Below are 14,513 nucleotides of genomic sequence, written 5' to 3' on the forward strand. Positions count from 1 at the left end.
GAGTGTGAAAAGCTACGCAAGGTGCTGCCCTAACCAAACAGAACAGTGATAGACGTTCCGACCTGACTGCCATTTTTACACCACGGCATCGGCTTGCCATTTCCAGAGGCCCTGATGCTCTCTACCTTCCGTCATGTCGGTCGTAATTTTAATTGTAAGTTGATGAACGGCAGAGGCGGAAAAGTGTGCCAGAATATAAGCTTCCTCTGCGTACAGAGCCGATGTGTGTTAAAGCATATTTACACGAGACGCCAAGAAAACAACAGAAGGTCTCAGTTTAAAAATCTCAATTGTTTCTGAGGGGATTTGCCTGCACAATGCAGGCCTTTATTAACGACCGCGAGGCTGTAACAAGACACGCTCACACGAACTTTAGCCTACACCAAATACAGGGGTGAGACTTGAGCCAGTCGTGAAGTAGCTAGCTTTGATAGAGTCGAGGCCGATTGAAGCGGCTCCCCTCATTCCCTTTAAAATCAAACACGCGTTAACATTGCCGAAGCTGAAATTGATTGTGCACGGCATTGGCGCATGCAAAGCAAGTTATGTGGGCAATTGGTGACTGCCTTGCACCCGTGACCTTGTTTTTTAAGACCTTAATTTTAAGATGACACTAAGTGGTTCAATAAATTCATTTCTACCATGATCAATTAAACAATTCGCTGTTCAGAAAATGGATGTAGGGATATTTATCATGAAACATTCATTGACGCTAAACTTGGGTCAGAAAGAAAATTTGACAAATATGTATTTTGATTTGCTCTCACTGTCTAGTGTTGTTTCAGGAGGAAGCAAGAATGAGAAGAGAGAGAAAGAGAGAGAGAGAGAGAGAGAGAGAGAGAGAGAGAGAGAGAGAGAGAGAGAGAGAGAGAGAGAGAGAGAGAGAGAGAGAGAGAGAGAGAGAGAGAGAGAGAGAGAGAGAGAGAGAGAGAGAGATGAGAGAGAGAGAGAGAGAGAGAGAGAGAGAGAGAGAGAGAGAGAGAGAGAGAGAGAGAGAGAGAGAGAGAGAGAGAGAGAGAGAGAGAGAGAGAGAGAGAGAGAGAGAGAGAGAGAGAGAGAGAGAGAGAGAGAGAGAGAGAGAGAGAGAGAGAGAGAGAGAGAGGGAGAGAGAGCGAGAGAGAGGGAGAGAGAGCGAGAGAGCGAGAGAGAGAAAACAGGCCCTGAGGAGGAGAAGAGCCAATAGGCAGAACAAGTTGAACTTGAGGCCACACTTCAAACAGAGAGTGTTTTTTGACAGAGATCCCTCTCATGAGGCTATGCCGGAAAGTGGATTTATAGAGCCAAGCAACATGTACCTCCGGATAGCCACGGAAAAAATAAAAATTCAATTCCCAAATTATATTTCCAGGATTTATGAAAGAAATGAGGAAAACAAATGAGGAAATCAGCTGACAGCGCTTGCATCTACAAAAAGCTTTTGGTGTTCGGAATCTTTTTTTTTTCTTCTCAACTTTGACTGAAGAGGGGTTTTGAAAGCGTTCTCATTAGAATGGAAAAGTAATCATTTCATTCCTATTGGTAAAAACATTTTAAAGGGAATTTAAAACAACAACAAAAATCAGGTAATGACCAAACACAGCTCACTCATTTTCTGTGTTTGGTCACGTGACGTTCACAAGCTGATCCTTTGGGCACTGTGATGTCATTTGCGGTCGGCAGCAAGTGGCAAAATGGCCGCCACTTGAGATAGATAAAAACAGACGAGTTTTGCTCATATTCTACAAATGCAATTTTAGACTTATTATGGCAAAGAAAAGTTTTGACTTGACTTACTCTTTTTTTGAAAAAAAAAAGTAAATATTGTTTTCTCTTTGTATTTGCTGTTTTAGTCCGACTGAGTCCAAATGAAGTTTAGCGGAGAGCAGCCAGCACTTTTGTTCCAATACTGCTCAGAATTCTCAGTGTGGCTTGGCCTCGCCACTGACTCCACAACTCACACGCTCTCAAATAGCGACCACTTGTTCTTTTCTAACTCGGGCTCATAACATTGAAGCTTTTTCGCTTCTTTTGTGGCTAATCTTTCCAAATGCCAGGCCCTGAATTTGGCTCGCGACCAAAGTGCTGCAGCAACGTGATGGGCGGACAAGAATCGCCACTCGCATTGTAATTACTTACCCTGAATGTGCTTTATTTAATTAAGAAACTCACAGAGCTGGGGTTTCAAGGATGGTGAAGTTGTTAAGTGGAGGGAAGGGTGAGGGGGAGGCTAGATGGAGTGATGGAGGGAGGCAAGTGGATGGAGTGATAGAGAGGGGCCCACATCTAGTGACACAGACGATGGTTTGTGTTTTGTCGGTGGACCAGAGAAGATGCGCTCTCAATGAAGGTGGATCCTGCATTATCGTAGCACACGGTGTGTGTGTGTGTGTGTGTGTGCCCAACAGAGGCCTCACTATCTGCTGTCATGTAATAGTTTGCTAAATTCTTGCGATTTCTTCTGTTTTAGGTTGCAAAAATATACAAATGTGCTTTGATCTGCTTCATTTTGTGATTACTAGTCATCTATTTTTTAAAGCTATCTAGCTAAATCTACCATGCGTACTTTTGGAATATGGGAGACAACGCGAGACCATGCAAAGGGGTGGATGTGATAACCACTGTGTTGCCTTTTTCGTTATTTTAAGGAATATATTTTAAGTGAAGTAATGTATCTTAAATTCCATTATATGATATAAAGGAAAGATGAAGACAAATTAGTAACAGTTGTATACATGTCCTCGTATTTGTCATGTTGTTCAATAGAGCTTACATACATACTGTACTTGACACTTAAAGTTGGACTCAAGTGCAAGGGCACCCCCTGGTGGCCAGTCACAAAAAGGGGTGTCAAACTCCTTTTCTCGGGGGCCGAATCCTTACATCAGGTGTCCCCAAACTTTTTCCTGTGAGGGCCACATAACTTTTCCCTTCTTTGATGGGGGGCCGGTGTCAGTTTGTAACGATGCACAATCTTAACAGATAAAAGTTCAGCTCAGTTGTCAGAGCAGAATCTCTCTGACACATATGAGCAGTCTCTTAAAGTTCTTGTGTTCCTTCCTTATAATCCTTTTGTAGGTTCCAGTAGGCTTGTAGACACCGCTGTCTTTTTTGTTAAAGTTTGATAGTGCGTCATAGTCTGGAGTAAAATTTGTTGTGGCAATTCTTAGGCGAGATCCAAGGTGTTGGTCCGTTTACCTCGATCTGTGACGGGTTGATGTTGACGTTCATGTGGCTGAACGTCACGTCGCGTACGTCGAGCCAAATTGGCCACTCTCGTTTAAACGCTCGGCACTGTGTCCACCTTGCTTTTCCTTGGGCGACTCATTTTAATGGAAGGATTCCAGGGGAAGGTTTGTGGGTGGCTTTAGCGCAAAACTGCATCTGAAAGCTCAGCGCGCGAATTACAAGAATGCTGTCGTCACAGCCCACGCTCTAAATTCGGGACTGATACAAATAGAGCGCGAGTGCGCCATGTCCGTACACGCACTTGTGAGTGTGCACCGAGCTTTCTGACACGGCTTCTGGTAGTAAATGCGCAGGCGAGCGCTTCCTTATCTACTGGGGAAACGCAGTCATTGCAGGCAAAATTTATTTATTTATTTATTTATTTTAAATTGTACCCATGTATAATGCGCACCCCAGATTTTAGGACACTAAATTAGTTAAATTTTGCGCATTATACACAGAAAAAAACGGTAATAATTATTTAAAATAATTTGTTTTAATAGGTTTATGCTTACATCATAAGCTTGGCGCGAAGCGGACGTGACGATTAACGGGTTGCGCCACTTCCCTTCGAAGAGCTAGCTAGCGTGAACACGTGTGACATTACACCACTTCCAGCAGTCGTGCGGGCCGTTCCAAGAGCAAGTTAGCGCAAAGACAGATAACAGATAATCATTTACTGATTTAAAAATGAAAACAGAGAGGATTGTACTGTTTTTGTTGACTATTTGCTTGGTCAGCGTAAACCAAGGTAAGCCCAAACATTTTTCTTTTTCATGTGCTTGGTGTGTAGCTAAGGGGAGTAGCTAACCAGAAACCAGAACCTTCTAGTAGTTTCTGTGGAGCGTAAAAAAGTGTCCTGCCGTGAAATTCAAACCAAAGGAGGCTATTTCTACGAAATTGATCCTTGTACAGAGGGTAAAATTGTCATTGAACAAAATTATTATGCCTCCTTATAGTTCTGATTTAGCAACAAGATGTGATGGACACATAAACTCCTAGTATTATACTGTACTTTATTGTAACAACAAGAAAAAAAAACTATAATAATAATAATAATAAATATATTCCTTCATTGTTATGACCCTGATCTGAGGGTTTTCACATGTATTGGAAATGAGCGTTTTAAATAAATACGACTTATACTATAACTTTTTTCCACCAATTATAATCTCTGCTGCTTGGGAAGGTTGAAATAAAGGTTAATCACACAAAATCCAGTGTCCTTTTTTGCGTGGGGATAGATATCTAAATATGATAATAGTACAGTATATAGAACTATATTAAAAAAGACTGTGCTGCATATGTGAGAATGGAGTCCAAATTTATGACGCAGTGCAACAAAACTGTATAAATAAAAAGCAATCTTGTGAGAAAACGGCAAATCAAAAACTGCCCTTGGAGATTTTTTTTCAAATTAATAGATATTATTGCCACTATTATTTTCAGGCTTTCCACCATTTAGTAATTAATAAATACGTTTAAAACAAGTGTCAACCTTGATATGGCCCGATGTATGGCGGCCATTAACTTTACACAACCACACGAGGGAGAAAGACCGAGTTCAATTTTAGTTCAATATTTCCTGGGATCTGCAGGGCCTTAATTTGTCAATGGCTCTCTATTTTAAGATTTCCTTTCATGTACAAAGACCTTGAGGGAAACCGACTCTTTGACCTGGAGAGTGTTTCCAGGTCGGAGGCTTAGTTTGGTAGATGTTTGTGTAGAAATACAAATAAAAATATTCTCAACAGGGGTGAGCGCGTGGCCACAGCTTTGGTGTTTTGCCACCCGGGTTTCTTCGGTGAAAGTAGTCTAATATATTTTTAAACAACATCTTAAGTGAACACAGTCTCTTGTGCAGCATTCTTAAGGGGCCTGGATGGATGAAGAACAAGCCCCTCCACGCTGTTTGATCTTGATCTCAAAGTTAGTGACATTTTAGTTCAGAACAATTATTTAAAATAATTGAAATTTTAGTTCAGAATATCCATCCATCCATTTTGTATACCGCTTGACCCCACGGGCGTCGCGGGCGTGCTGGAGGCTATCCCAGCAGTCATCGGGCAGTTGGCAGGGCAACTGATTGTTGTTCAGAACAAATGATTTATTTGGATAGGTTTATGCGCACGTGATTATAGGCGCGGCTAGAAGCGGACGTGAGGATCCAACTTCCTGTATGACGTATGGAGAGGATCAAGGCAGGTGACAAAAAAAAAAAAGAACGCGGTGACACTTCAGTAGTACGGACTTTTCCACTAAGAGCTAGCGCGTACGCAAAACATTAACAGATTTAAAAATGGAACCAAAGCTGATTGCATTGTTTTTGTTTCTTTTTTACTTTGTCAGCGCAAACCAAGGTTGGCTCAAACATTTCAATTGTTCATGCTTTAAGGGGAATGACGAAATATTCTTCTCGTAGATTCTGTGCAGGATGAAGTGTCTTGCCGTAAAATTCAAGGCAACGAAGGCTGTTACCACAAATTTAAACGTTGCCCAGGGGGTCAAATTGACGTTAAGCAAGACAAGGTATTTGGATTTCAAACTTATCTCTTATGTTATTGTTGTTTTTTACCGATCTGACACTGATCCATTGAACTTCTGTTTGCTAACAGACTACTATTGGCCATGCCGACTTCATCAAGAATCCGGCCAGCATTACATCCGATGAATGTATGAATGAGAGTGGTATTTTCATAAACTACGGCAGGAACATTTCAGTAGTGTACCACAATTGCAGTGTAAGTTATGTTATTTCCATATTGTTTTAAACTTGTCTGTAAATTTATGTGATTTTTTTGGAATCGTGGATATCTTTTGCATTTCAGGGGGTGCCTGAAGATAGCACAGATTTCTATTGTACTCATGATACTTCAATGAATGGTGAGTTTGGAACTGGTCTGAATCATGAAATGCCTAAAATTACGCCTATCTAACAATTCAAAACTGTGATCTGTATGTTAGGAGCGCTCGGAACCAGTAGCAAGCCTAATGTAACTCATCCTATTGCCAATGATACTTCAAAGAATGGTGAGTTTGGGACTGGTCTGAGTCAGGAAATGCCTAAAATTACACCTATCTAACAATTCAAAACTGTGATCTGTATGTTAGGAGCGCTCGGAACCAGTAGCAAACCCAATGTAACTAATCCTATCGCCAATGATACTTCAAAGGATGGTGAGTTTGGGACTGGTCTGAGTCATGAAATGCCACGGATGAAAACGGTGTGGAACCGTGTTCGTGGTCCTTTGGTGGTCGTGGTCGTGGCCCTGGTCCTGGTCCTGTGCGTCAAGGGGTAATATGAAACTTTTCTACATTTGTTCAGTAAAGTTATTGGCGATGACCGCGGAAACAGCACAGAGCAAGTTGACAGGCGGGCGCCACCCAACAAGCCATATGCAATACTTATTTTAAAGGAAAATTACTTTCACTGACCGCGGAAAATTATGGATTACTCTATTATCGAAATATGAGATTCATTTGGTAATCGATGTTTGTTGATTAATCGATTCATTTAGACACCTCCACATGACACATAATTTATTCCCCTCCAGGAGGAGGGAACCAGACAACCATGAGGGAAACAATATAGAAATGGAGCCCTTACAGTAAGGCCTTTTTTTGTTAAAAAACAAACCAAAAAAACCCCGAATTAAATTGGTGTTTATTGTTGCCGCTTGTGTCTGCAGGGATGTCGTTGAGCCTGATCAAGCTGCCTCAGCTTAAGGTTAGGTTGGACTTGTTTCTTCTCTGCCAGTAAGTCAAATTTTCCGCAGGTCTTTAAATGCTAACCATTCTATCTTCATTTTATACATTCATCATTTCATTTTGTTTGCTTGTTTGTTTAGAGCATTGGTGTGGAATCAAAGGCAGAGAAGAGGAAAACGCTGTGCTTGTTGCACATAAGAATAGCAAAAGGAATATATTAGTAATACATATTAGTAATTAATAATACTTTATTATTTTGCCTCCTTATAGTTCTGATTTAGCAACAAGATGTGATGGACACATAAACTGCTAGTATTATACTGTACTTTATTGTAACAACAAGAAAAGAAAACTATAATAATAATAATAATAATAATAATAATAATAATAATAAATATATTCCTTCATTGTTATGACCCTGATCTGAAGGTTTTCACATGTATTGGAAATGAGCGCTTCAAATAAATACTACGACTTATCCTATAACTTTTTTCTACCAATTGTAATCTCTGCTGCTTGGGAAGGTTGAAATAATGGAAGATGGATATCTAAATATGATAATAGTACAGTATATAGAACTATATTAAAAAAGGCTGTGGTGCATATGTGAGAATGGAGTCCAAATTTATGACGCAGTGCAATAAAACTGTATAAATAAAAAGCAATCTTGTGGGAAAACGGCAAATCAAAAACTGCCCTTGGAGGGTTTTTTTTCAAATTAATAGATATTATTGCCACTATTATTTTCAGGCTTTCCACCTTCTAGTAATTAATAAATACGTTTAAAACAAGTGTCAACCTTGATATGGGCTGATGTATGGCGGCCATTAACTTTACACAACCACACGAGGGAGAAAGACCGAGTTCAATTTTAGTTCGATATCTCCTGGGATCTGCAGGGCCTTGATTTGTCAATGGCTCTCTATTTTAAGATTTCCTTGAGGGAAACCGACTCTTTGACCTGGAGAGTGTTTCCAGGTCGGAGGCTTAGTTTGGTAGATGTTTGTGTAGAATTCCAAATAAAAATAATCTCAACAGGGGTGAGCGCGTGGCCACAGCTTTGGTGTTTTGCCACGCAAGTAACTCTTGGACGAGTTTGGTGGGGTTCACCAACAAAAGCTGTCACTTCTACGCTCGAGTGCATGTAATAGCTCCACATGAGCTAATTAGCCACCAAGCAGCTTGTAATGATGCAGCCACATTTCGGAACAGTCAGGGGGAGCAGCTTCCCCCAAAGTGTTCATGGCACATTGAAAGCAATCCACCCTGTTTTATTCCCTCCCGTAAAATAGACATAAAACAAAAGTCACCTAAAGGTCACGTTCTTTTCTTAAGCAACTCTCATCACAGGTGTCTTAATAAAAGATTTCATTCTTAAATGATTCATTTTACAACAAGCTTCCACATAAACCGGGCACCCATTTTGATTTCCAAAACATTGAACTAACACTGATTTGTGCAAATAACTTACCTTTTAGTTGTGTAGTCTTACGTCTGGACAGAATATTGATGCCACAATAAATTAAAGTCCGGCTAACTTGCATAGATAATTTCTGAAACAGGCAGATAAAAAAAAAGACTTAGTGGTTGTTTAAATTCACTTGGTTGCTGGGCCTGTACTAAAAAAAAACCCAAACATTTAGCATAGAAACCATTAAAAAGTACATTTTCTGTGTCACCAGGTGCTTTGCAATTAGTGCTTCCATAAAACAAGAAATCTTTATAATACAAATGAGAGCAACTAGCAGTGGCTCTTTGGACCACACTAGTGCTAAAACATTTATATATTTTTTTCTGACAATATAACAAAATGTACTCACAGTCCCACTTTAATTGAATTTGTCTCTCAAAAACCACCATCCTTTCTGGTTGAGCGACTCTAGAAACAAACCCGGTGGCTAAGCTATTAAGCTTGAGTTTCCGGCATTATTTACATGGCAAATAAACATGGTAATGTGCGTTTCAATTAAAAATATTTACAAAAAATTACGTGTGCAAAATGTACCGCCTAAAAATGACACAAACAAGCTACACGAGGTGCTAACAAGTTACCTTGCATCAACGGAGGATGAATGGCGATGTACATCACGTGACCACTCACAATCACCTGCAGTGCGTCCTGGGCATTTTGTTAGTCATCAAAATAAAGATGCATTCACGAGCTAAATTAAAAAAAATAAACGAGTGGCAACAGTGGTATTTGCAGGGATGTAAAAATGATTTAAAGACACCCATTATTCTTATAGTTGTTATGCTAATTACTTAGGTTGAAACTGAAGCATGACGTCATTGCTTTTAGTATATTACGCTATTGGGCACATTAGGTAGACACACTATTACGTACAAAAAAAAAAAAAAAAACAACCAAAGAAACATTTTTCCCTCCTTTCAAATAGTCTTTAAGCCGTGAAGAACCACTGAAGAGCTATTTCATTGTTGTCCTTATCAAAAAAAAAAAAAAAAAGCTTACTTTTGATTGACATTTTGAAATGGTTGACTGTGCACTGTAGCTAATGAAGCATCCAGTGAGTTTACAAAGCACGTGTTATCATTACTCTGGTTGCAAAAGGCAACAAACAAAACAAACAAACAAACAAACAAACAGACAAACAAACAAATAAATCTTCATATCGGATGTACTTCAAAGAAGTCGCCGTCTTGTTTTTAACGTTGCTGGGCCCACAGATGCTCAGCACAATGCGTCTGCAACCTGCAGACGAGGCACATGCATAAAACATGAGCCTTACATTAGTCACTCTCTTCATTTATATGAATCGTGAGGCAGGCGAGTTGCACGCTTACATGCATATTGTGGATGCTGTAAAAAATTTATTCCATCACGTGCACACAGTCAGGGCACTCAAATACACAAGTCAAAGGCAGTTTCTTTATGAGCTGTATATATTTAGATTTGCACTTCATATATGATTTTGACAAGCTACATAGCAACAACATGATCATTGACTTAGTACCGACATACACGTACACCTGTCTTGAAAAAGATGTATTCATTTTAACTTTGGATATGCAGACTCCTTCATCCTTAAACACAATGGCTGGCGACTACAAGCGAGCGCTCCGGAAATCTAAAAGCGCCAGTGTCTTTAGCTTCAAAGAGAAGGACAATCACATTTTTCTGTCTTTAACAAAGCCCATTTATTTTAGTACTCTCCATTGGAAGCGCAACGTGATAACCTCTGCACTGCAAACCACCAACCGAGAGTCATTTGAGACAAAGCGCCGCATCCCTCTCCTTATCTCCACATGCAGCCTTGCCACAAATGCAAGCATCCAGCCACCTACCCCTCCGGCCCCAATCCAGGCTATCGCTGCGCCCCCCGCGCTGCTAGCGACATTGTCCTCTCTCGGGCCTTTTTCCGACATGGCCGCCATGCGGAAATTCATTCATGCCGACCGACCAAAGTGCGTACTATTCATCAGACTAAGAGTAGACTAGAGCAGACTACAAAGTGGCTGTCAGTGGCAAAGTTCCCATTGATGGCAATGTATCAACGCATGTGGCGGCCATGTTAGCAGGGGCGAGTGTCCTATCAAAAATAATGGAAAGCAAGGACATTAGCGTAGCATTAGCATTGTAAGCACGGAGCTCAAAAGGAGTGTTGTGTCTAACTATTCCATATCCATGGCTTTTAAAACAAGCTTTCTTTTTTGTAGGGTACTTGCTGATGTCAAAGGTACTTTTTGATACATGATAACCATCCGTCTGGACTATCTGGACTCAGTCTCAGTCTTCTCCTTGCGAGCATCGGTAGACCGAGAGCTAACGGAGTGACGCCAATCCTTTCACGGATCTTGTTTCGAGAAGTTCTTGAAACATAACGACTCCTCTCTTCTTCCGTTGCAACAAAAAGGGGTCAAATGCAAGTGAACTGACTCATCAACGCACTTTGCTCCCTGCTCACAATAAGATGCAGGCTTTAACAAACACACGTGTACATTTTAAAATGAAAGGAGCGAGGCCCAGTTCACTACTGCAAATGAGTATACCCAGAGTGCAATTAGAGCTTTGGAAAGCAGAAGAAAGTCCCCCAGCCGACACCGTGGGCCGCAGCCTTCCTCGTGTATAATCATCATCATTTAGCACAGTATGCGCAGTCTATGTTTATTGCGATATTAATCCGGGATAAACAAAGCTTTTGACAAAACAAATTAACATCCCTCAATAGAAAGCGCCGTGCTAATGGAGCCTACCGAGACTGATATTAAAAAAGCGGATGAGACGGGAGGAGAAAGGGGAGCTCGGGAAGGTGCTGGGAAAGGCAAAATCAGGCCCAAGGTGCCTAAACGGTGTTTCACCCCGAGCTCTGGAGATCAGCATCAGCACATCATAACAGAGGAGCTAATTGTAGTGATTATGTTGGTAATTAGGCTGCGGATGAGGAAAGCTGTTTGCAGCCCCGTCTGATAATACGCATTCATTTGCTGTCAACTGACCACGACCGCATTTGCTCTGCATATCGAGGGCTCGTTTGCAAACCCAAGATCTATTGCACACGTACCCTTTGGTGAGATGAATAATTCAGATGGTTTTTTTTTGTACGCACTGCACTATTTGCTATAATATTTACGTTTTTTTTTTTTAGCAAAAAAAAAAGCTAGGCAGCAATGATGCAATGTGATATTGTGCCAAGAGCTTCATTTTTGAATAATTTATAGGTTTCTCAGGTTTGGGCGGCATATTATTATTAATATTAAATATACCATACTAGTAATGATGCATTTTAAAGCACCTATGATGGATTATTTTAAAAAAGGAAAAACATTACTGTAAGTAAATTCCCCTGAAACTGAAAACACATGAAAAACAATAATGTCTCATAAGAATAAATAAATAAATAAATAAATAAGTAGGGAAGTATATCTATTCATAAGAATGAATAAACAAACATAAATAAATAAATAGATAAATAAATAAGTAAAAATTGTGTTTTTGTGTACTATATTTCCTATTATTTGGCCTTAAAGTTCTACTCAGGGAGTTCTCAATGCAAATATACATTATCAGTAGAATTCCCTTTTTTGTTTTCCTGTTTTTAATCCTACCTATGACCCCCCCCCCACAGTGGTCTCTCTTGAGTGCGGCGGGCAAATGTCGCACAGCAGTTGATGCATCTATTTCCTGCTCACGTTCCGGCCACAGAGCTGCAGCTTCCTCTTCAAAAAAAAAAAAGGGAACTGGATGTGAGTTAAAAAAAGAGCCACAATGGTAAGAATGAATCAAATGTGAATAAATATTTTAAAGAGAGAAAACATACAAGAAATAAATAAAGCATGGCAAAAGGGAGATAAAGGAAGGTAAGAAGTCGGCTCCTAAAGGTCAGGGAGATTGCGGTTGGACTGCTTGTTCTTTCTCCTCTCTCCTGACAACTCATTTCTCTCAAATGTATCACACAAGTGCACTCCCTGAGCTCTTATCTTGCGCCAGCTCCTGTCTTTCCTACCCTTTCACCTTGCACATGAATGCACCGCAGTGACCGATTCGAATGTGTCAGCCATTTTAAAATATCTCCCTAAAATCTACGTAAAATGAGGAAAGTGAATGATATTTATTCTACACCTGTATGAGGGGTCAAAAGTTTTGTACTTGGAAAAAAATAAAAACTTTCCAGTCACAAATTCCCCAAAAAAGAAACATTTTATTTTTCTCTTTTGTTGCAAGTACAAGAAGTCCATTTCTCATTGCGCATTTTACCTTTGTTGCTTTTGATCATCCGGCCCGTCGTCCCTATTTATTTACACGGTAGGAATAAAGCGGAATCACGCTGCGGTTCTCGTATGTACACGTTTTGTTTATAGTGTTGTCGTTCACAACCACACACAGGAGACAAAAGTCCACTTGGGCTGGCTAGGCTCTAACACAGAAAGTACCAGGAGGCGGAGCGGGGAGAGAGCCCCAAACTCTCCTGGGGATACAAATCCAAAGTCAACAAAAAGAATAAAAACATAGCAAGGCAGTCATGTCTTGGAATGCCTAAAAAGCAAAACAGGCAGAGAGGGGCAGCGGGTGAAAATGTTCTGGGAGAGGAAATGGGACAGCACCTCCACCTCTGATCCAGGAAAAGAAGGCAAACTCCTCTGAAACGTCTTCAACTGAAGATGGACAACTGGTTTCACTTGTAATCTTCAATAATGAGCACTTCTGGATATGTGTGTGAGTGTATGTATGTGTGTACTTTCTGTTGTTCTGGCTCAACAATAGAGATTTTTTGGCAACAATGAAGAGCTTTTCTGTGAGACTTTTTTTTTCTTCTGCTGCTACAAGACGCCGCTCGTCTCCATAGCTGACTAGCAAACGATTGCCGGTACGAAAGGGTAAATAAGTGAGCAAATACAAAATGATAGTCTCGTCTCCGGAAACATTTTACAGAGCTTTTGTTAGAGCAAAGTATTGAGAGATCCTAAAAGGGGAGAGGGGGTGGCCGGGGGTCGGTACATTCAGAGTGCTGGACTTGGTCCAAAGGAACCGGGTAGGCTTGGATCGATGTTTCTTAAAAAGTCAAAGGCTTCTTTTCTGAAGGTCACTCTGTTTTGTCTCTTCTATTGGTTCAGTCAAAGTTAAGAGAAAGAAAGGCAACCAAACAAGCAGGAAGTGGACCGGCGCGAGGGCGCAGTAGGCTAGGAGGCAACTCTGGCCCTAACTCGGGTCCCCGAACTTCCCTCTCGGGGCTCCGGTCACAGGCTGGTGACCAGCTGCATTTGTCCATCGCCCTCGTTATGGGAGGACTCCTGAGCCTGGTGCGGAGGGTCCCCGCTCGGCCTCTTGGACTGGGCCTGGTAGAAGGTCTGCATGGGGGCTCCGCGAGAGCCCAAGGCGGGCCTCCCGGAGCTATAGTAAAGTTCTTCGGGGGGCTGGGCCGATCGGGGCACCACCTCCAGGGGTTCGGGACTGCTGTCTGGGTAGGGAGAGTCTCGCAGGTTGCTGATGCTGGTGTACAGAGATTCCCTGGCGGGTGAGTCCGGCGCTCTGTTGCCCGTCTGCCCACTGGAACTCTGACCGCTGTGGCCGAGACTCTCTGTGAGGTCAGCGGTGTAACTCTCTGACTCCTCCGGGTCGCTCTGGTAGAGGACAGACTGGGCTCGCTGTAGGAGCAGGGGCTCCTCCAGAGCTTTGTACAGCAGCTCCACATCCTGCGGCGTGCGCTGCCTGCCATCCCTCAGAAAGTCTTCGTCTTGGTCTCCCGACTCGGGCCCGGCGGCTGCACGAGGGTGCCCCCCGGCCAGGCCTCCGCAGACCCTGTCCCCGGCGTCGCCCCCTGCCATGTTCCCTCCGCCTCGCAGGTTGTTGTGCACCAGCTCAGAGATGATCATCTTCTCGAAGGCGGCCGCGTCGGAGAGATTCCGCCGGCCGCTGCCCAGCGTCTCCGAGCCGCGTGGGTTGAGCAGCGGCGGGGTGCTGTCGCCACCCCCGCTGCCGCCGCTACCGCTAAGGAAGTCACAGCTGCCACCGCCTCCTCCCCCTGGACCGGCACGCAGGGAGTAGCTGTTGTTGAAGTTGCCGTTCAGTGGCAGCGTTTCCATTCCGCAGGGGTCACGGGCCTTGGATGTGATCTCTGCATCCAAAAACAGAGAGAGAAACCAGT

At 42.2% G+C, this 14,513-nt stretch overlaps 2 protein-coding genes across 6 annotated transcripts in view; one reads left to right on the forward strand and one right to left on the reverse strand.

Annotated features, from left to right (window-relative positions):
* Positions 1-3,763: 3,763 nt before the first annotated feature.
* On the forward strand, positions 3,764-7,398 carry LOC133170044 (uncharacterized). Of its 2 annotated transcripts, none has more exons than XM_061302689.1 (9): positions 3,764-3,955; positions 5,627-5,733; positions 5,820-5,945; positions 6,033-6,087; positions 6,169-6,234; positions 6,316-6,499; positions 6,759-6,812; positions 6,894-6,960; positions 7,053-7,398. In XM_061302689.1, the coding sequence occupies exons 1-8, from the start codon at positions 3,895-3,897 to the stop codon at positions 6,928-6,930; spliced, it is 690 nt and encodes a 229-aa protein (XP_061158673.1). In that variant the 5' UTR covers positions 3,764-3,894; the 3' UTR covers positions 6,931-6,960; positions 7,053-7,398. The 2 variants fall into 2 exon arrangements, with proteins under 2 accessions (XP_061158673.1, XP_061158674.1); XM_061302690.1 differs by lacking the exon at positions 3,764-3,955 and adding an exon at positions 3,973-5,564.
* Positions 7,399-12,549: 5,151 nt separating this feature from the next.
* adgrl1a (adhesion G protein-coupled receptor L1a) overlaps positions 12,550-14,513 on the reverse strand; it is an 82,392-nt gene continuing 80,428 nt past the window's right edge. For all 4 annotated transcript variants that reach the window (XM_061302526.1, XM_061302524.1, XM_061302525.1 and 1 more), the window contains one exon: positions 12,550-14,483. In XM_061302526.1, coding sequence (XP_061158510.1) covers positions 13,606-14,483 — 878 coding nt within the window. In that variant the 3' untranslated portion in view covers positions 12,550-13,605. The remainder of the gene's footprint in view (positions 14,484-14,513) is intronic.

The sequence above is a fragment of the Syngnathus typhle genome, linkage group LG17, assembly GCF_033458585.1.
Source record: "Syngnathus typhle isolate RoL2023-S1 ecotype Sweden linkage group LG17, RoL_Styp_1.0, whole genome shotgun sequence".
NCBI lineage: Eukaryota > Metazoa > Chordata > Actinopteri > Syngnathiformes > Syngnathidae > Syngnathus > Syngnathus typhle.

What these genes read in the sequence shown, in the direction of transcription:
- LOC133170044 (XM_061302689.1), top strand. Translation starts at nt 3,895, where the DNA reads ATGAAAACAGAGAGGATTGTACTGTTTTTGTTGACTATTTGCTTGGTC. An exon ending in CAATGATACTTCAAAGAATG is followed by an intron (nt 6,235 to 6,315) that starts GTGAGTTTGGGA and finishes TCTGTATGTTAG; the next exon opens with GAGCGCTCGGAACCAGTAGC. An exon ending in ATAGAAATGGAGCCCTTACA is followed by an intron (nt 6,813 to 6,893) that starts GTAAGGCCTTTT and finishes TTGTGTCTGCAG; the next exon opens with GGATGTCGTTGAGCCTGATC.